The following is a 22,411-nucleotide window of genomic DNA, read 5'->3' on the forward strand; positions in this document are numbered from 1 at the left end:
AGGACCAAGACTACCCCCTAGGGACCTTTGCAGGCTAGAGCTCAACGAGAAAGCATGGGCTTTCCTTCCACCTCCTCTCCAGCTTTAGGCGAAATCCCCAAATTTGTGGCCAGGAAGCCGAGGCCCAGATAAGGAAACTGAGGCAAGGGAGCAAGGAGTTGTGCAAGGTCAAACCATGAATCAATGACAGATACTAACTTGAACCCCACCTCCAGACTCTCGCACCACTGACCTCTGCCCTTTGGGCTGCCTCCTTTGTCAAGTTTACTTCTGTCAAGTTCAGAAAGACTATAGGCCTTCGAGTCACTCACTTAACATTTATCAAGCACTGGTTAAGCGCCAAGCATAGCTCCAGGCTCTGGGGCTAAGTGGAGAGCAGACTAGCTCCTGCCCACGCCTTCGGGGAGCTCAAAGTCTGGAGTATGTAGAGTGGGTCGTGCAGGGCCTTGTGGGCCACAGTGGGGACTGTGGAAGACCCAATGTGATGCTCTCGGAGGTGTAAACTAGAGGTGTGTCCCACCCTCCACCCTGGGCACGTTCATTCTGTGTTACTGGCCTTTCCCCCAGCCCAGTGGGGAGGAGAGGGTGGCTATCCCTGGGGCTCAGGACCTGGCCTTGGCCACCCCTCTTCAGCAAGGCACTGCAGAGGCCAGGCCTAGCAGGCACCTGGGATCACAGCTCTGGCTTGTAGTGGGAGGCTAGTGGGTGGGTGATCTTTATTCAATTACAGCTTCAAGTCCTGTGAAACACCCCTGCCTACTGGGCGGCTGGGAGGACAACTGTCTGTCACGTAGCTGAAGCAGCAGGCACTCCTTAGGGGAGCACTGCAGAGTAAAAGCCTTAATGACCCCATAATCAGAGTAATGAAGATGAATCGCACCTTGTGCTGCCTGCCCATTCCTTCCTCTGTGTCTAGCAGCCAACATCAGATGCTGGAAACTCCTGTGAGTCAGTATGAGCAAGGCATGTTTAAGATCATGAAAACAGGTGAGATTTTTCAGTTATAGGTTTCTAGAAGCTCAACATTGAAAATAATCTCAGCCATCACCTCTTCCAGCCTCTCCATCTAAATCAGAACTCCTCTCAACAGTGAGTGTTCTGAGAGAGTATCTAAACCACTTGCATGCCTCTGGTAGACAGGCAGATCACTACCTCTTGAAGGCATCAGTCCATTTTTTTTTAAGTCTTCTGAGTTTGTCTTTCTATTGCGTTGAACCCTTATTTTATGTAATTTGTATGTCTTGATTCAAGTTTCACCTTCACCACACAGTGAAAGTGAAAGTCTCTCAGTTGTGTCCAGCTCTTTGCGACCCCATGGACTATACAGTCCATGGAATTCTCTAGGCCAGAATACTGGAGTGGGTAGCCTTTCCCTTCTCCAGGGGATCTTCCCAACCCAGGGATTGAACCCAGGTCTCCTGCATTGCAGGCTGATTCTTTACCAACTGAGCCACAAGGGAAGCCCAAGAATACTGGAGTGGGTAGCCTATCCCTTCTCCAGTGGAGCTTCCCAACCCAGGAATCGAACCAGGAGCAGATGCTAAAAAGCAGTCTGTGACCTTGAACAAGTCACTTTGCTCTTGCCCCCATTCTCTCTGTAAGGTGTTTGAGGTGTTCAGAGGGTGGGAGCTGCCTATTCTCCTGGCAGCCAGGCACAGCTCTGACCTGCCTCCAGCCGCCGGTGCCCAGCCTGGAGCTGACACAGAGCGGTGCTAGCAGTTGAAAGCAGAACAGAACAGGGCTTCTCCCAACCTTAATCAAGCCCCGAGGGAACACCCTGTGTGGATGATGGTGGCTGGATGCCAAATGAAGTGAAATATCTCCTTTTCTCAGGCTGTTAACTTTTTTCTTGTTTAAGGAAGGGGAGGATAATGACATTTAGCACTTTACAACTCAGCAGTAAAATGAGCAGATGGAAACAGATCCCCAGCATCGTGGGCATGCTTCCAGCAAGAAACCCTCCCTGGCTCTAGCTCTGGCTCCATAGGGCCGAAGTTACTGGCAAGGTTTGCTGATGGGGTGAAGGACACCGCCTGCTCCCTCCCACCCCGGCTCCTCCCACAGGCAACCCCTCCAGGTTGCACGTCGTTGGTAGTTCTGGCCCCCATTGCCTGCTTCTTGTCTCTGGTCACTGTGTTCCACCTACCTGGAGCACCGTTCCTGTACACCAGGTCTGTTTGGGATGTGACCTCTCTAGTTTGGAGATGACGAGGAGCAGAGGTAGGAGGAGCAGAGGTGGGAGGGGCGGGTTCTTAGAGAGCTTGCTCAGTCGCTTCAGTTGTGACCAACTCTTTGTGACCCTATGGACTGAAGTTCGCCAGGTTCCTCTGTCCAAGAATCCTCCAGGCAAGAATACTGGAGTGGGCAGCCATGCTCTCCTCCAGGGGAATCTTCCTGACCCAGGGATTGAACCCACATCTCCTGCGTTGCAGGAGGATTCTTTACCATCTGAGCCACCAGTGGTGAGTAAAAACTTGCGGAGCTGTGGAAAAGCTCCGGCTGGCCTCTAGGTGGCCACAGAAGAACAATTTGAGCGAAGAAGGTTCCCACAGGGAGGTTAAAAAAAAAGTTGTTCCCTGTGGCTGATTCATGTCAATGAATGGCAAAAACCACCACAATGTTGTAAAGTAATTAGCCTCCAATTATAATAAATAAATAATTTTTTATAACATTTTAAAGTTGTCCTTGTCATCATCAAAACTATTATTTACTGAGAACTCTCCATTGGCCAGTCCCCATGGCTCATGTTTCACACACCTCACCTCATTTTAACCTTCCCAAGCCCAGGAGCTATGTATTAGCACTGCCTGCATTTTACAGATGAAGAAACTGAGGTTCAGAGAGGTTCAATAACTTTCCTGAGGTCCCTCAAGGCAGGCAGGCTAAAGAGTACTAATGAATGACTTTTTAACTGTTTTGAGTTTAGATTACTTTTTCTCTTCTATCACATATGTTGCTCTATTAACTGCACACTTAAAAAAATACTGAATACACTTTTCATGTTTGTTTCCAAACTAGTCAATAGCTCTATGCTGGGACTTGTTCTATCTTAGCATGTAAATTGTTTCGTTAAATTGCAGGTCTTCTGTGAGTTTTATTTGTAATCCACAAAGTCAAAGAAACCAATAGAAGAACCCCTACTGTGGTGGAGAGCGATTACCTCCATCATCTGCCCAGTGTGCCTCCCTGCTGGGAGTAGCACCTCTCCTTCCTGGGCTACTAACCACTCAACCATAATACCCCACCCCTGACTGCAAACGCTGCCGTGACCAAGGTTGGGCCAATCAGAGTCCTTCCCAGAGAGTTTTCCAATTGGGTGCAAAGGACAGAAGATGCTCTCAGTCTATCTGCTGGAACAGCTATTAGCAACTGTCCCTGATAGGATTACTCATTGGAAAAGACCCTGATGCTGGGAAAGATTGAAGGCAGGAGGAGAAGGGGACGACAGAGGATGAGATGGGTGGATGGCATCCCTGACTCAATGGACATAAGTTTGAGTAAACTCCGGGAGTTGGTGATGGACAGGGAGGCCTGGTGTGCTGCAGTCCCTGGGGTCGCAAAGAGTCGGATGTGACTGAGCAACTAAACTGAACTGTGGCCATCAAAGATCTGAAATAGTATCTTAAACAAGTCTGTGTGTTTATCTTCCAATACTAGCTCATGTATTACTTCAGTGTCCCCTCTCTGCTCACCCACCAGGTACCCAGTAAGGTCATCCTACTGCAAGCTCCTGACACTCTCCACCTGTCTGGAAGCACTGGGTAGCTGACACCCCGGGAGTAGCTTTCAACCAGCGGGGCATGGGAATTGCATAAATACCTAAGCCTCATAAGCCAGGGTGGGTGGGGGGATAGGATAATTTGGAGGAATGTGAGATTAAGGCCCAGTGGCCCATAGAAGTAAGCTGTTCATTTTTTATCACAGTCTGTTTTCATTTCAAGCTCTTTCTTCTCACTTCCCTACTCTCTTCTCAGTGTTTCCTGAGATCATCTCCCAAATAAACTAGTAAGTACAAGTGAAAGTTGCTCAATTGTGTCTGACTCTTTGCGATCCCATGGACTATACAGACTATACAGTCAATGGAATTCTCCAGGCCAGAATACTGGAGTGGGTAGCCTTTCCCTTCTCCAGGGGATCTTCCCAACCCAGGGATTGAACCCAGGTCTCCCACACTGCAGGCAGATTCTTTACCAGCTGAGCCACCAAGGACGCCCAAGAATACTGGAGTGGGTAGCCTATCCCTTCTCCAGTGGAGCTTCCCGACCCAGGAATTGAACTGGGGTCTCCTGCATTGCAGGCGGATTCTTTACCAGCTGAGCTACCAGGGAAGCCCCGTGTGCCCTCAGATCTTTCACTCGGGACCTGCTTCGGGGGTGGGGGGCAAGCTTTAGATGCCCTTGAAGCCTTTCCTCATCCCAAGAGGAAGACTCTGCCACCTCCAAGTACTCGCATGGCACCTTGTTTGTGCCTCTAATAAATACACCATGGCCTGCCTTGTAGTATTTATTAAGTATAAAATAGGAAGGAGGAGGGAGATGGGAAGGTGGTTCAAGAAGGAGGGGACATATGTGTACCTATGGCTGATTCATGTTGATATTTGGCACAAACCAACAAATTTCTGTAAAGCAATTATCCTTCAATTAAAAAATAGATAACATTTTTAAAAATAAATAAAATAGGAAGAAATAAGTGTTTCTTGAGTACTATGCCTTATACCAGGTGTCTTGTGCTCATTATTCATTAACTTAATTCACTTTTAAGTAAATATTCATTTATTAACATTAATTAATGATCATTCATTCATTCATAAAATCTTTATTGAGCATTTATAATGTGCCAGATGGTGATCTAGACCAGGGGTTGGCAAACTATGGTCCATAGGCCAAATTAGGCCCACTGCCTGTTTTTGTAAATAAAGTTTTATTGAAACACAGCTGTGCTCATTTATTTGCGTATGTTTATGGCTGCGGTCCGAAGAATTGATGCTTTTGAACTGTGGTGTTGGAGAAGACTCTTGAGAGCCCTTGGACTGCAAGGAGATCCAACCCGTTCATCCTAAAGGAGATCAGCCCTGGGTGTTCTTTGGAAGGAATGATGCTAAAGCTGAAACTCCAGTACTTTGGCCACCTCATTCGAAGAGTTGACTCATTGGAAAAGACTCTGATGCTGGGAGGGATTGGGGGCAGGAGGAGAAGGGGACGACAGAGGATGAGATGGCTGGATGGCATCACTGACTTGATGGATGTGAGTCTCAGTGAACTCCGGGAGTTGGTGATGGACAGGGGGGCCTGGCGTGTTGTGATTCATGGGGTCGCAAAGAATCAGACACGACTGAGCGGCTGAACTGACTGAACTGAACTGATGGCTGCTGTCTTGTTATAACAGCAGAGTTGAGTATTTGTGACAGAGACCATATGGCCTGTAAAACACAGTAAACAGTAACAGTAAACAGTATTTACTATCTGGCCCTTTGCAGAAAAAGTTTGGTGCCCCGTGGAATAGGCACTGGGGCTGCTGCAGCGAATAAAACAAACAAAAATCACTGCCTCCTCCACTCCACTGGGGTAGTCAGGGGCCAAAGGCGGGAAATCTAACACAATGAACCCAAAACTAGATATTTAGTATGTTAAATGATGATAAATGCTATGGAGAAAAAACAAAGAGAGAGAGAGAGTATCAGGAGCGCTTGCCAGCAGGGGTGGGAATTGTGATGAAAATTAGGGTGTCAGGAGGTCCTGGCTGTGAACATGACATTTGAGCAAAGACCTGAAGCAGGTGAAGGAGTGAGCCATGTGGACATGGCAGGGAGGAGCCTCTGGGTAGTGGAGCAGCAGACGGAGGGCCACTCTGGAGTATTAACAATAGTTCATCCTATACCAAGCGTTAGTTACCATGTGCCCTTCACAGGCTTTACATACATAATCTCATTTAATTATTTAAAAGTTATCACCTCATTACACATTTAATCTTACAAAAGAACGATCTGAAGATATTTCTATTATTAAGACAGAGCTTTCCATTTACATAGTTATTTTACAGTGCTGTTCGTTTACTCTTCATAGCATTTCAAAGAGGTTACTGACCCCATCTAAAACCCAGAAAGGTCAAGTCCTTTGTCCCAGGTCACACAGCCAGTAAATGCTGGCCCTGGAAAGCAAGCCCAGCTCTATCTGCCTCCAGACACGGCCTTGCTCTCTCTAAGCCACCAGTCTTGGAGGGTGTAAACTCCACCTGGTCCACTCACACCTAACAACTCCTTGTTAGGAGTTGGCAAAGGCTTGTTGGAAGGAACTCAGTTACTGTCATCCTTCTGGATGAAAGTGACCAGGTAAACTGCTGGAGTCATCCTTGGAATTCACAAATGTGATCATTCTCTCTGTCTTGGGGCATCTATACCGTGTCCCAGCCTTCTTCTGGCTAGGCCAGTGCTGTGTAGTGTTAACCCCAAAGCAAGGGCTCAGAAGGGACTTGTTGACTGACAGATTAACTATTGCTGAGATTCTGTTTCATTGCACTTTTAGCAAGGCTTTCTTATGAACGGAAGGAATCATTCAGAAAGACATTAATTCAACAAATATATACTGAGAATTACAATGTGGAGAAAAATTGAGTTTTACCATGTACAAAGCCTTTCTACATAGTAATCAGATTTACTACGAGAGGGACTAATAGATGAACAAGAAATAGGTCCTTCTCTCTGGGAGCTTGCAGCCTATGCGGGTGAGGAGACAAGTGTTTTGTACGTGCTACAGGACCAACTGTGTGCCAGGCCTTGTGCCAGTCAGGGCACTTTCATCATTAAAAATAATCCTAATAATAGGACTTCTGAGTTGGCCCAGTGGTTAAAAATCCACCTGCCAATGTAGGGGATGCAAGTTCGATGCCTGGTCTAGGAGGATTCCACATACCAACGGGCAACTGAGCCCATGCGTCACAACTACTGAGCCCACAAGCCATAACTCCCGAAGCCTGCATCCCTAGAGTCCGTGCTCCACAGCAAGAAAAGCCACTGCAAAGAGAAGCCCGTGTAACACATCTAGAGAATAGTCCACGCACGGCAACAAAGAACGAGCACAGCGGTAAATAAGTAAATACAAATTTTAAAGAATAATTGTAATAACAGCAAACATTATTGAACCCTGATACTCACCAGGCACTGTGCTAAGCCCTGTACCTGGGCTAACTCCTTGTGTCTTCATCACAACTCCATGGACATATCATCACTATCTTCAGGATGAAGGCACCTGATCCTCAGGGACATTGAGTATCTCACCCCCAGGCTTATTGTAAGTGGGTGACAAAGCGAGCATTTGCATTCAGCTCTATTTGCCCACCACATATACACACTCAGCTATGACACACCAGAGAGGGAGAGTAGGTCAGAGGAGAGTCAGGAAAAAATCTGAGTGGTCTCAAGAGAGGGGGAGGTGGGACTTCCATGGTGGCCCAGTGCAGGAGGCCTGGGTTCGATCCTTAGTCAGGGAGATAGATTCCACATGCTGCAACTGAAGATCCTGTGTGCCACAGCAAAGACCCAATGCAGTTAAATAAATAAATAAATAAATAAAGGGAGGTGGAGAGGCCCTGCTAGAGGAGGCTTCGAGGGCGGGTTCCTCAAGAGGATACCATTTGAGATGGTCCCCAAAGAGTGAGCCTCCAGCAGAGGGTATCCAGTCAGACAGAAAGGGTCTATTTGGGTAACTGCTCTACAACTTGAACTGTATATTTGTTACAAACAAGTTGCCATTGGAGGCTCTGAGTAGGGAGATGAGGCTGTGCATCAGACAGACCTGGAGATTAATCCTTTCTCTCCCTGTTACTAATTGTGTTGACCATGCACAAGCCAACCAACCTTTCCAAGCTTTGGTTGTCTCATCTGCAAAATGGACATAACAGTGATAATTATACCTCTGGGGGTTTTATCGTAAGGATTTAATCACATACAGGTGTAAAGTGTCTAATACTGTTCTTGGTACATAATGAACAGTGATGATGATGATGACAATTGGTGCCACACTTCCATTCTGAGGAATCTCGATTTAAAAAACGAGGCCCACTTTCTCGGCTCCCTTCTAATGTCTAATCATCCAAGACTTGGACACTGAGCAAATGAACAAGTGGGCACTCTGAGCCCAGGGGGAAGAGGTCCCTGTAGACAGAAGGGCGTTGGTGTTCCACACAGTGGTCAGCGGGGGCAGAAGAACGGTGGCTGTCTCCTCACGGTGGGCAAGGGCAGCTGCAGTCCTGAGAGTCGGAGTGATTGAAGGCTGAACCAGATACTTTCAGTCACGTCTCTCAAGGGCCTGTCACAACAGCTTCACATGGTGCTCTGTTTTACTGAAGAAACCAGGAAGCAACAGGCCCAAGGTCTCAAGGCTGGGAATTGGCTGGGCAGCATTCCCAGGCAAGGCCACGTTCCCACCTCCAGTCTAGTCTGTCTGGGCCAGTCTGGGCTAACAGGTTAGGGGGTGGGTTCAGGAGTCCAACAAGTGGCCTGTCCCAGTGGCTCTCTGGAGTCTGTCTCCTCCTCTCCCCTCATCAGTCTGGGCCATTACAGGAGTCTCCCATCTGGCCTCTTTCTCCATCCCCCTCCTCCCATCTCAGTTCACACCTCACTCAGGCAAAGAAACACAACTGACCACGTTCTTCTCTGGTATAAAACCCTTCCATTACCCACAAGCCTGCCTCTCACACTGGTCAGCGCTCTCAGCAGAGGAGGCGGCCATCTTTCTGAAGTGACGATTACTCTTGTTTTCAAGTTATAACAAATACATGCTCTAGAGTGCAATGCAAAATGTCCAGGCATTTTTCTCAGAGGAGGAGCTGTTTCGGGTTAAGCCTCAAAACAGATGCGTGTACGTTGGTGGGGGCATTCTTCACAGAAACAATTTCAGCAGCCTCAAGATAAGAACCACAGTCTGTTCCAGCAAGCCCTGACACAGTGGTGCCCACTGCCTTTCCAGCTGTGCTTCCCTGACACCTGGGGGTGCTCTATACTCCAGCCAGAACTATCTTGAAGCCTTTTTCCTTACAGCAGTGTGACCTGCTGCCCCTCTGAATAGAACTGTCTTCCTATTCACCCTCTGCTACTTTTTAACCTGCAAAACTCCTAGTTATTGTTTAAGTCTAATTTCTCTTCCCCTCCTCTGCAAAGCCCTCCTGGATTCCACCCCTCCTTGCAGTGCTCCCCTCCCAGCATCTTGCTCTCCCTTCTTCACAGCTTCTTACCACAGTCTGCTGTGACCTTCACTTTGAGACACCTTCTCCAGGAGGTTAGGAGTAAGTTGAGGTCAGGGAGTTCACCATGAACTCAGCCATCCTTGTTCATTCAGCACACACTAGGAGCCCTTCTCTGTGCCAGGCTGTGAGCACTGTGGCTGCTGAGACAACTCAGCATGTCCTAAGAGGAGCTCTGACCCCAAGTAGACAAACCATCCACTCATATACTGATTGATATATTAAAACAAGCGAAAAGCAAAACCTCTTGCTGAACCCAACATGGCCAGGCCTTCTGCTTAGAGGTAAGGATCCAGAAAAGAGCCAGACCTGTGCCTGCCTGCAAGGGATTCCCAGTCTGACCAGTGGCCAGTGGAAACTACTAAGCTTACGATGCGTCTTAAGCTTATGGCTGTGGGGCACCAAGGCACCTGACTTTTGCTTTGTTGTGGATGACAATGAATGAATGAATGAATTTCTCTCTCTCTCTCTTTTAGGGAACTTGTGAGGTTGTAACCATGAATGGGCTCTGTAAATCAAGGCACTCAATAAATGACTGATCAATCAATCGATTGAGATGTCACCCACGAGGTGGCTAGCAGCGAGAGGGCTATATTCTGGTCTCCACCACCCTGGACTTTCTCAATGGGGAGTAAATCTACTCTGACCACAGCCAGCTAGAGTGGACCTGCAGCTCCTGGCTGCAGAGCCTCCTGCAAATTCCCAGTAAAAGGCGGCAGTTCTCGGCCTGCCTCCCAAGGGGGTCGTGAGCATTAATTAGTTACCATTGGTAAAGTGCTCTGAAGACGTGGAGGTGTATAAACACGGCAACTCATTAGGCCTCTCCACACCACGAGGCTATACAACCGGGAAGAGCTAATTGAGAAATAATTAACACCTCAGGGTGCAGAGGACGATGCCTGGCTTTTCTAGGATTGGAAGGGATGTAATAAAGTGCATGGAGAGCAGGAAGAATTATAAGGCTACTTTAGATCCCAAAATATACTAAAGATTATTTGCCTTCTGCCCCCAGGGAAGAGTGCGGGGACAGTTGCCCCACTAAAGCCTTTGGGACTGCATTCCTTGGGAAAGCCCAGAGCACAGTGCTAGGCTGCAGAGGCCAAGTGACGCTCTTCACACAAAAGAGCTCAGGTCCAGCCCAGGTCTGCCCGGCTTCTAGCATGTGAGCAGATGCCAGTTGTGGAACTCATCAAGCAGTATTTTCCTCAGTTGTAAGACCCGGATGATGACATGTGTCTACCATCCTCCTGCCCCAGCACCAGTGTGTCTGATGTCCTTCCTCTACATTAGCAGATCTAGCCCCAGCTTCATGTTAGGATCGTGGGGGACTATAAGTACTGGCCAGCATCTTGGGGCTGGGACTGGGGGCACACAGTGATTCCCAGTTCAAAGTTAAGAACAACTGCTTTGGTTTGTGTATCAGGCGCTGTATTGGGAGCTGTAGAAAATTGAACATGTAAACCCTACCACACTCAGGGCTCCCCTCACAACAGCTCATCATTCCTGATTCAGTGCCTGGGAGTGTCCTGGACATTCCTCTTCACTCTCACTGCCATTCTTGTGCTGCCAAACCTCACCCATCCTTTAGGCTCGGTTTGAAGCTCACCTCCTCAGGGAAGCCTTCCTTCCTGTGTTCCCACAGGACTGTTCTCAGCCCTATTATAGCACTGATCACACAGTGTTGTTCCTGGCAGATCCTGGTGGGCTGAGAGCTTCTTGGGGTCAGTATCAGAACCACCAGTGTCTTGCACTGGGTCTGGTATCTTTCAGGCTCTGAATAAACTGTAACAATTATAAGTTAGATAGAGTTATATGATATGCAACTCCCACCTCAGGGCATTTGCACTTATTGCTCCCTGTGTCTGAAGCACTTTTCTCCCAGATATCTGCAAGTCTCTCTCAGCTCCTTCAGGTCTTTGCTAAAATGTCACCTTCTCCCCCAGACTTTCCCTGATCCTTCTGTTTTGAATGGTAACCACTCGACCTCCAACCCTTTCCCTTCTCTAATTAGTTTTTCTCCATAGCATTTAAAACCATCTGACTATTGGGTCCTGTCTTTATACAAAATTGTTATAATTTATCATGGAGTTTTTACATTAATTTTAAAAATTCAGGGATTGACATACTACTATATATAAACTGAAAGAGAAAGTGTGAGTCGTTAAGTCTGTCTGCCTCTTTGTGACCCCATGGACTGTAGCCCACCAGTCCATGGGTTTCCCTGGTGGCTCAGATGATAAAGAATCTGTGTGCAATGCAGGAGACTGGGTTTGATCCCTGAGTTGGGAAAATCCCCTGGAGAAGGGAATGGCTACCCACTCCAGTATTCTTGCCTGGAGAATTCCATGGACAGAGGAGCCTGGTGGGCTACAGTCCACGGAGTTGCAAAGCATTGGACAAGACTGAGCGACTATGTGTAAAGCAGATAACTAGTAAGGAACTACCACATAGCACAGAGAACTCTACTCAATACTCTGTAATGAACTATATGGGAAAACAATCTAAAAAAGAGTGGATATATGTATGTGTATAATTGATTCACTTTGCTGTACATCAAAACTAACACAACACTGTAAATCAACTACATACCAATAAAAATTTGAAAAATAAAAGGTAATTGCATTAAAAAACCACTGGTCTTGATCCCTGAGTTCTTTGACCGCCCCTTAAAATTCACCGTATTGGATAATTGACTAGAATGTAAACCACACTGAAGGCAGGGAACTTTGTCTACTTCGTTTACTATTCCTAGTTTCTACAAGGGGCTGGTATCTGGTTGCTGTTCTTCAGTCACTCAGTCGTGTCCTACTCTTTGCGACCCCATGGACTGCAGCACGCCAGGCTTCCCTATCCTTTACCATCTCCTGGAGCTTGCTCAAACTCATGTCCACTGAGTCAGTGATGCCATCCAACCATCTCGTCCTCCTCCTGCCTTCAATCTTTCCCAGCATTGGGGTCTTTTGGTACATGGTAGCTGCTCAAAAATATTTCGTGGAAGTTTGACTTAGTGTCGTTAAGACTAAATAGAATGCCTTATTTCAATTATTTAACATTTTAAATTGAAAGCCTGTAAAATCTTAGGACAGATTCGAAGCCGCATTGCCCATTGTTATGGTTACACACTCCCCAGCAGTTCGGTTCTCTCATTCCAACACAGAGGCGGGCCCTGGGATCTAGCGCGCGAACACCAGACTCCAAAACCTACCCGGATCGGCGTTGACCATAGAGTTACACCTCCCTCAATCCTAGAGGGCACTTCCCGGACGGTGATTTACTTATTGCGGCCTAGGCCAATCAACGAGCGCGTTCTCTCTCCTTGGCTAAGTTTCCGGCATACCTTTCGCTGGAGTCTAGAGTGGGGTGGGACCAGGCCCCGAGAGCGCGGCTTTGTGATTGGTGGGAAGGGTAAGGGGCGGGCTTGTGCTGGCACGCCTCTGGCGCAGGCGCGGTGGTTTGTGTGGCGGTGTCTGCGTGGGCAACGTTCCATGGGACTACGGTTGGTGAATGGGGTAACAGTGAGGGCTGAGGGACGGGTGGGACACTGCGGAAGAAGAGCGGACTCGGTTCTGGGCGCGGAGACCGAGGACTCTGGTGTCAGTTTTTCCACTTGCATCCCGTCCCTAGATTGGGGCGGGGCCACAATCACATAAACTCTTGAATAATTTTCGTTTCTTAGTCTTGTTTCCTCCATTGTGAAATGGCAGGACTTCCTTGTGTGTGCCTCGGGTCTTTGTGACCCGTAACTTGTGAGAAATACAAGTTCTCTGCCCACACCCCAGACCTACTGACTTAGAATTTCTGGCGATGAGGCCCCACAAGCTTTCCAGGTGACCTGACGCTTGCTGAAATGTCACAACTACTGGGCCACTGTAATGTGAGGGGTCGACTTGAGAGAAGTCTTGGAGACAGACTCATTTGCTTGAGGAGGAGACAAGGGTGAAGGAGTTTCTGGCTTGAGCCGCGGGCCTGAGGTGGGACTTTAAGTGATGGCTCCAGGTGTGAGCCACATGTGTCCTGCCTCCAGGGCCTCCATTTTTCCTCGCAGGCACACTAGGGCTCTGTGGCCATGCCTCCCAACTGTCTTCAGGTCATGGGCCATAAAGGAAATGATAATATTTGTACAGTGCCCAGGGGAAGTTGTTGAAGCTCCTGGAAGTTGGAGGGGACCAGCTGAAGGACTGAGGCTGCTGAAAGTTGGAGGAAAGCACCTGGGGGATTTGAGCTTCCCAGAGCTGAGGGGAATTAGTAACCTGTTCTCAGCATACTGCCGGAGAGCTTTTGTTCCGTGGGATGTGCTGATGATTAGGGGTACTCACCAAGTTTGGCAGTATAAATCAAGAACCTTGAAAGAGTTTATATCCTTTTGCATCTGCAAAATTGGTGGCTGTCATAGAAGTTTTATTGGAGGCCGATCTGTGCTGACTGCTGCAGGGTGTCAGATCACAGTTAACACGTATTTCTACTCGACTCGTTTTTCTTCAGGCACAAGTGCCTCCCTGTGCCAGGGTGTCATGGAAGGGCTGCTGACAAGATGCAGAGCACTGCCCGCCCTGGCCACCTGCAGCCATCAGCTCTCACAGTATGCTCCTCAGAGGTTTCACCACTGTGCCCCCGGGAGAGGGAAGCGCTTGATGCTGTCCCGCATGTTCCAGCCCCAGAAACTTCGGGAAGACCAGGTGCTCTCTCTCGAGGGCAGATCTGGCGACCTGACCTGTAAGAGCCAGCGGCTGATGCTGCAGATGGGCCTCATCCACCCGGCAAGCCCCGGATGTTACCACCTCCTGCCTTACACTGTCCGCGCCATGGAGAAGCTGGTGCGAGTGATAGATCAGGAGATGCAGACCATCGGGGGACAGAAGGTCAACATGCCCAGCCTCAGCCCAGCAGAGCTCTGGCGAGCCACCAAGCGGTGGGACTCAATGGGCAGGGAGCTGCTGAGACTTAGAGACAGACACGGCAAGGATTACTGCTTAGGACCAACCCATGAGGAAGCCATTACAGCCCTGGTCGCCTCCCAGAAGACACTGTCCTACAAGCAGCTCCCATTCCTGCTGTACCAGGTGACGAGGAAGTTTCGGGATGAGCCCAGACCCCGCTTTGGTCTTCTCCGTGGCCGAGAGTTTTACATGAAGGACATGTACACCTTCGACTCCTCCCCTGAGGCCGCCCAGCTGACCTACAGCCTGGTGTGTGATGCCTACAGCAGTCTGTTCAACAGGCTGGGGCTGCGATGCATCAAGGTCCAGGCCGACGTGGGGAGCATCGGGGGCATGGTGTCCCACGAGTTCCAGCTGCCGGTGGACGTCGGAGAGGACCGACTTGTAGTCTGTCCCAGCTGCCACTTCTCTGCCAACATGGAGACTCTGGACTCATCACGGACAAACTGCCCCGCTTGCCAGGGGCCACTGACCGAAACCAAAGGCATTGAGGTAGGGCACACGTTTTACCTGGGCACCAAGTACTCCTCTATTTTCAATGCGCAGTTCATCAATGTCCATGGCAAGCCGTCCCTGGCTGAAATGGGGTGTTATGGCTTGGGCGTGACGCGGATCTTGGCCGCTGCCATTGAAGTTCTCTCTACAGAAGACTGCGTCCGCTGGCCTGGCCTCCTGGCCCCTTACCAAGTCTGCCTCATCCCCCCCAAGAAGGGCAGTAAGGAGGAGGCGGCCGCAGAGCTCGCAGGGGATCTTTACAACCACATCACAGAGGCGGTGCCACAGCTCCAAGGGGAGGTGCTGCTGGATGACAGGACCCATCTGACCATTGGAAACAGACTGAAAGACGCCAACAAGTTGGGCTACCCCTTTGTGATCATCGCAGCCAAGAGGGCCCTGGACGACCCTGCACATTTTGAGGTTTGGTGCCAGAATACCGGAGAGGTGGTCTTCCTCACCAGAGAAGGAGTCCTGGAATTACTGAGCCAAGTGCAGGTTGTCTAACCACCCCCTGGACCCCTCCCACTGCATCTCACAGCCTTGGTGTTCACTGAAATGCTGCCTTTCCTATACTGCTCTCCGGAGCTGGTATCCCCAGAAACAGAGCAGCTTGTGGAAGGTGAGACCATGTTAGGAAACCGAGTTGTAGTCATTTGTTCGGACTACTGTATTTAAAGTTGTTACCTTGATCCCTTTGTCTGGGCTGGCCGTGCCGCCACATACCCTATCTTTCATATTCCACTGTGGAAGCTTCTGTTTGGAGGTAGTGGCTAGAAGGAGCCAAGTTGTCATCTTGGCCCTCAGGAGAGTCACTTCCCTTCTCTCAGCAGTTTCCTACACCACATGTAGGTTGGGGGGGCCTCCTGATGGCCGACGCCCTCCCAGCTGCAGCAGTCTGACCTTGGGCCTCTTGCTGCATTCAGTCCAGAGAGGCAGCCGGCCAGTCCTCCTTTGAGAAGTGGGCTGAGGGTCTGGGGACAAGAATCAGGACACCTGGCTGCCACTGAGTCACCAGTGACTTGGACATGACCCCTCCCCTGCTGGGGCCTTCAAGTTTCCCCATCTGTGACATGAGAAAATGGAACTAGATCTGTAAAGTCCTCACAGCTGACTGGCTGGTTCCTCAAGAGGTTTATGACAGGCAGATCTGGTTCCTCTCATCCTCCATCGTTTAACCTACCCAGAAAGTTAAAACAATTAGCTAATGGCCCCCAAACCATGTCCAGAGACGTGGCTCTCCCTCTTGAGTTGGTCTGGCACTGAGATCATGTTATATTGATTGAATAAAGTCAGACTGTTGGGGTGAGGTTTGCATGTTAATTGGAAACAGTGGTAACACCTGCCAAGTTAACAGTGCAGCAGCTTCTTGCCTGGAAACTCTCCTTTTTCTACTTCTCCACTGGAAAAAGAAAAAATTGGGTGACTGGAAAATGCGTGTTATACCATTTCTTCCGTCAAGTGTCTGCAGGCTTCCAGTGCTACAGTGACTTCGTCCTGGCTGCAGAGTTGGATCCTAGAGCCATGCATGATGGAGGTGAATTATTAGTAGAAGGTCACTGCCTGAGTGCTAGGGAGAACTGGCAGCAAGCTTGAGTTTTCATTGCTCCTTCCCCCAGGAGCAGGATCAGCTTCTCCATCCTCGGCCCCTGGTGTCACGGCTTGTCCATACCTAAGGAGAATCTTTCAGGGCTAAGCTCAAAGCCATCACCTCCTGAAACATGCTCGGCAGCTCCTGGCAATGGTTTCTGTCTTTGGCATCCCCTGTGCTCTCCTACTAGCACCGACACCCTTCTCACTGGGCGCACACAGCTCACTGTTTGGCTGCCAGCCTCTTGTCATTGACGGTCAGCTCCCTGAGGCTGGGGTCCTAGGCTGACTCCTAGTGCACTGAAGTGTTGTCTTGGCCTGTTGTTCTGCCTGCCAAACAGCTTCCCAGCAGCTTGTGACCGCTGATTCTGCCAGAGTAACCTCACCCTCAGCACACACCATCAGGGTTCCTAATGAATGTAGACGCCAGGCCCTAATGACTACCAGGCTACCGCTGGGCTCTGGGCCAGCATTCAGGCCAGGAGACGGGATTCAGAGAGCAAACCTAGAGAGGCTGGGTTGTAAGACAAGGATCTTACTCTTGGGTGCACAGTGGAATCCCCTGGGTCCCACCCCGAGGTTCTGTTCTGGGGTATGGCCTGGGCGTCAGCAGTTTTAAAATTCCCCAGATAATTCTAATTTGCCGACTTTGTGGAGTGTCCTCTGAGCCCACATTGCAGGGATGAACGTTTGAGTCATCTCAGTTGTGCATTATCAGGTTGACATGAGCTCTCTGCTTTCAGCACTTATATATACCATGTTCAGATCTTAAAACTGTGCAAGGTAAATGCTGTGAAATCCTCATTTTACAGATGAAACTGGAAGCTCCATTTAAGCAATTTAAGAATGCACAGCTATTATGTATCAGAGCTAGAATCTGGGTACTGACCAAAATCTGTGCCTGTCTCACTATATTGCGTGGCCTCTGCCTGGGCAAGATGATTCCAGTAAGTAAAATGGATTATGTATGTCTGATCAACTTAGCCTGAAGTAGAGAAATTAGAATTACGTACAAATGAGCACTTTAAATATTTTTTTAAATTTAAATTTGTGCTTCATAAGCATACTTTATGGAAGGCTAGCCTAATGTAAGAATAAGCACTTCTAAAAACCAGCTTCAGGGAATAGAGAACTAATTAATTTAAAACTGTCATAAATGTGTATGATATGGAATGATTTGAGGGTAAGGTAGAATCATGGAACTGTAGAACAGGAGAGCTTGCAGCCTGCTTGTCCAGCCCTCACTTCACAGATGGGAGACAAGCCTGCAGTGGGAATTAACCTGCTGCAACCCATCTGACTGGCAAAACTGCCTGATTGCAGACCAGGTGCCGCATCTCCTGAATTAGGCTACCTCAGGTCAATCTCGTTGCCAGGAGTGACGACTGGTTGAGTCAGCCTTTGAGCTACAGGAGCCTTTAGGTTTGAAAGAGATACCCATTGTCCAAGGAAGACACATACAAGGAGCACAGTGATTTGCTTAACATCCAGCTGAACTGAAACCCAGGTGTCTTGATGACTTAGTATTTCTTGCAGTAGCCAGGGGCAGTATAATTTGATGGAAAGATTAGGACCTTGAATAGAGAATCAGTTTTCCACTTAGCAGGTATATGATCATAGACAAACAACTTGTCTTTTGTGCATCTCAGTTTCTTCATCTGTGAAGTGCTTTCATAATGGCACCCACACCTTGGGTTGTCTGAGGGTTGGCTGAGCTGACTTATATGAAAAGCTTAACCCCTAGTGTGCTCTCTGGAACCACGATGCCTTGCATAGGATGACTTAGGAAATAATCCATTGGGAGCTCAGGTTCTGCTGTTCACACTGAGACCTGGGTTTTGTTTTTTTGTTACGTTGCTTCACAACTTTCCTGGGGAGTGGCACAAACAAGAATTAAGTAACATCTGCAGAATGGTTCCATCTCCCTAGAGGAAAGACAGAAATATTCAAACCGTGTACATTCCTCTATCCTTTCTGAACTTGCCAACATTACTTCTTGCCATAAATTGATGAAATGGGGTTACTGGCAAAATAACAGGTACAGGCTGTATTTTCATTGCTCATTCCTTGGGGAGATGGAGAAGCAACTGGCTGGGAAATACTTAACAGAATTAATACTTGGGGACAAAGGCTGGTGCATAACAAAACCATCATGTAAATCAAGCTTAGAATGTAAATCAAGGGCTCCATTAATATTCAGTGTTTTAATGGAAGAAACACCTGCTGGGCTATCAATAAAGGAGCTTTGTGGAAATCTTGAAATTGTCATTTCCTTAACTACTTGACCGCCAGGCCTCTTCACACCCCTGTCCATTTCTACGCCTAGGGGCCAGGATGCTTTTTAGAATTTGTTTGCATCTAAGGGCACACATGACTTTTAGAATTAGGAAAAGAATTTTTTTAAGTTTTCTATAATGTGGAAATTGGAGAAAAACGTATTTTTATGATGTTATTGCAAACTTTTGGGAAAAGATCGATTTCACTTAATTTAAAATAATAAGATCATAGTGACCCAGACAGAGAGACTCTACTGTCAGACTGCCTGGGCCATTTAGCAGCTATGGGACCTTGTGCAGGACACTTCTTGTGCCTGTTTCCTCACTGGGAGAACAGGGACAGCAGGGCCTGCTCACAGCAGGTGCTTGGGAAGTGTAGCTGCCCTTCTGGAAGGCTGAGCAGGCAGTGCATTATGGCCAGCACAATGGGGTGGGCACTTCCAGGCTCCCACATTCAGGCACCAGCTCCACACAGGGGTGGTGTCCACTCATATTAAGCCAGCAGCTCTCAAGGTGCTAATGAGCTTGTGATTAAAACCTTGTAGGGCTGGGAGAGTGGGCTTACTGGTTAATGGTTAAGCCCGTGGGCTGACGGGAGTGCCACGGGCAGGACGTTGATGCTGGTAAGGGTTTCAGCAGACAATTCTACCCAGGCAGACATGTCCTGGGTAGGTCATGTAGTAGTACATTGCAGGTCAAACTGCCAAACTTTTACCATAACCCTGGAGTGAGCAGGCAAGGGCCTCTGGTTTGTTGCCAACTCCTGGAAGCAGGGGCCCAGTCTTGCTACTGTTAGTATCTCCTGAGGCACTGAGGGGAGTCCTGAATTCAAGTTGTGGCTCACTCTTCACTAGCTAGCTGGCTCTGTAAGCTACTTATCCTCTCTATGCCACTTTTCTTAGTAAAATGGTGCCTTGCCTCCCAGAGACTGGCAAGATTGAGCCCATCCACATGAAGCACCTAGAATGCTCTCTGGCACACCTAGGTGCCCAGTACATGGCAGTCATTACTGCTGAGCCTAGTAGCATGTGTGCTGCCCCTGGAATATGCCCTTTCAAGGCTCCTGCCTTAGCTTGAAGTCCCTCCCACCTCACCAATCCCTTCAACTGAACGGCCCACATCCCCTGTGTGTGGTGGCCTCCCTCCACCTCCCACCCCCAGTCTGTTCAGAATTCATCACTCCTTCCTGTGTCATCAGTCAGTAATTATTTGTTATACACCTGCTGTGTGCTGAGGAGGTGCTGTGCTAGGTCCTGGCAGGGCACAATGCACAGTTCCACGTACTTGACTCAAGTTTCCAGAGAAGTGGGAGCAACCATTCAGTAATCAAGTACAGTGCAGTAAGCATAGAGAAGGTAGAAGACTCATGGGATGTGTGCTAAGAGGCCAGCCAGTAGGGCTTCCTGGAGGAGGCAGCTGGACTTGACGGAAGGTCCTGATCGGTATTAAATAAAAGGAGGAACAGTGGGAATGGAGGGAGGGGAAGTGAGAGTCTTCCAGAGGGAACGTAAAAAAGCCGTAAGCTAAAACCATAAGATTGGAGAATATAAGTGTCATAAACTCTTGGTATGAGGCAGGCTGTGTTCCATGTGCTACACACAGATTAACTCATTGAATTCTCACAGCACCTGCATGAGGAAGGTGCTGTTATCCTCAAGTTGCAGATAGGACTGGTGCCTGAGGCTACTCAGCTAGTGGGTCATGGGGCTGGAAGTAGAAAGCAGACAGCCGGGCTCCAGAGCTGATCCTCTCACTTCTGCACCATCCTACCACAGCTGAACTGAGGCCAGGATGGCTAGGCTGAGGCTGGAGATGGAGGGAGCCACAGAAGTGGTAGAGGGCCAGACACTGAAGGGCCTTCACCACGAGTGCAGCAGGGGCATAGACAGACTGTGGCTCCATTTCCCTTTATTGGAGAGTTCTCAACCTAGGGTTAGGTTTATGACACCCACTCAACAGCATGACCGTGAAGGCAGAAGCTACCTGATGCCCTGCCCTTGGTTCAGTTCAGTTCAGTCGCTCAGTTGTGTCCAACTCTTTGTGACCCCATGGACTGCAGCACCCCAGGCCTCCGTCTATCACCAACTCCAGGAGTTGACTCAAAACTCATGTCCGTTGAGTCGGTGATGCCATCCAACCATCTCATCCTGTCACCTTTTTCTCCCGCCTTCAGTCTTTGCCAGCATCAGGGTCTGTCAGTTCTTCACATCAGGTGGCCGAAGTATTGGAGTTTCAGCATCAGTCCTTCCAGTGAATATTCAGGACTGAATTCCTTTAGGATGGACTGGTTGGATCTCCTTGCAGTCCAAGGGACTCTCAGAAGTCTTCTCCAGCACCCCAGTTCAAAAGCATCAATTCTTCAGCACTTAGCTTTCTTTATAGTCCAACTCTCACATTCATACCTGACCACTGGAAAAACACAGCCTTGACTAGATGGACCTTTGTTGGCAAAGTAATGTCTCTGCTTTTTAATATGCTGTCTAGATTGGTTGCCCTTGGTTGGTGCCCGTTAAATGTTGCTAAAGCCAACAGAAGGAAAGGAACCTGAGAGAGGAGGCAGGTGGGCTCTGGAATGAGATGCTTGGGTTCAGATCCCGGGTCTGATACTCACTGGTGAGACTGTGTGCCTCCATCTTATTTATAAAATTGGGATCCTAGAACTGAGAATGTGGCTTAGGATGAGGGTTTGCATACTGCTTGCTGTCCATGTTGACAGCCACTTATCTCTCTGCCTGTCCTTGTGCACCTCCAGAAGTGTTTCATCAGGGTGTGGCTTAAGGGGTTTTTTTTGTCCCCCACCAAGTTCTCCACCCTAAATTCACAGAGGTAACCAGACAAGTTGGGGAGGTCCACCACCATCCCTGACCCTTTGCCCTGAGAAGGGCTGCACTCTAGTCTTGTGGGAAGAAGGGTCCCTGGGATGGTGAGAAAGCCTCTGCCTCAAGTTGGGGATGCTGAAGATGCTGGCTTCTCAGCCTTGCCCTTGTCCTTCCTCTGAGCCTAAGTTTCCTCATCTATAAGATGAGGTAGAGAAGGGTTAAGTCCTTGTGGGGAGCTCTGATTTGGCTCTGCTGGAATCCCAGGCATGGGCAAGTGGCCATGGAGGCACCAGGTGAGGGCAAGGCCCACAGGCCCCGCTACACCCATCCACTTCACAAGAGGGCCACCTGTCCCGAACCCCACAGGTCCCGCCCCTATGGAAGGGGAATGCTCAGGGCCCTTGCCCCACACTCCTGTGCTCACCCTGGCTGCCCATCACCATAGCCACTGCAGTGGAGCAAGGCTGGGACAGGGCTTGTTGTCTGGAAGGGCACAGAATCTAGCTGGGAAATAAGAGAGGATGGCCTGTGTGGCCTGAGCCAGGCTCATGATGGACACTGGACTTTGGCTCTATAGCCACAAGCAGGGACCTGCACCTGGAAGGAAGGCTGCCTGGTTCTTTGTAAACATTCCACAGCAAATTGCCCTTCATGGATGACAGCACGCACAGCAGAAAACCCTAAGTTAGTCTATCTTAAGTAGAGCAGCTGGTTTCAGTTTAATGATGTATTAGGTAGCTTTGCTATAGTAACAAACAACTCCCAAATCTCAGTGCTTATTATTAATACTACAACAAATATTTCTCATTCATGTCACAGTCAATGGCTGCAGGCCAGCTGCTTCAGCTCTGCTCCACGTGCTTTAGCATCCAGCTGAAGGAACAGCCCCACCCTGGGAAACACACTCCCAGGCAGAGGGAAGAGCATGAGCCCACCACGCCATGCTCTGCAAGCTCTGCCCGGACATGTCCACTCACATCCCTCTGCATCAGGAGAAGGGACGCACCCTCCTCACTGGGCCACAGGGTGGGCAATGCAAGGTAAGGACATATAAAAT

The 22,411-nt window shown here is 48.9% G+C and overlaps 1 protein-coding gene across 1 annotated transcript; it reads left to right on the forward strand.

Moving 5' to 3' along the window:
* Positions 1-12,651: 12,651 nt before the first annotated feature.
* PARS2 (prolyl-tRNA synthetase 2, mitochondrial) lies at positions 12,652-18,513 on the forward strand. Its single transcript, XM_002686377.6, has 2 exons — positions 12,652-12,733; positions 13,720-18,513. Exon 2 carries the CDS (start codon positions 13,749-13,751, stop codon positions 15,174-15,176), a length of 1,428 nt encoding a protein of 475 aa, XP_002686423.1. The 5' UTR covers positions 12,652-12,733; positions 13,720-13,748; the 3' UTR covers positions 15,177-18,513.
* The last annotated feature ends 3,898 nt before the right edge of the window (positions 18,514-22,411 follow it).

This window comes from Bos taurus, chromosome 3 (assembly GCF_002263795.3).
Source record: "Bos taurus isolate L1 Dominette 01449 registration number 42190680 breed Hereford chromosome 3, ARS-UCD2.0, whole genome shotgun sequence".
Taxonomy (NCBI): Eukaryota; Metazoa; Chordata; class Mammalia; order Artiodactyla; family Bovidae; genus Bos; species Bos taurus.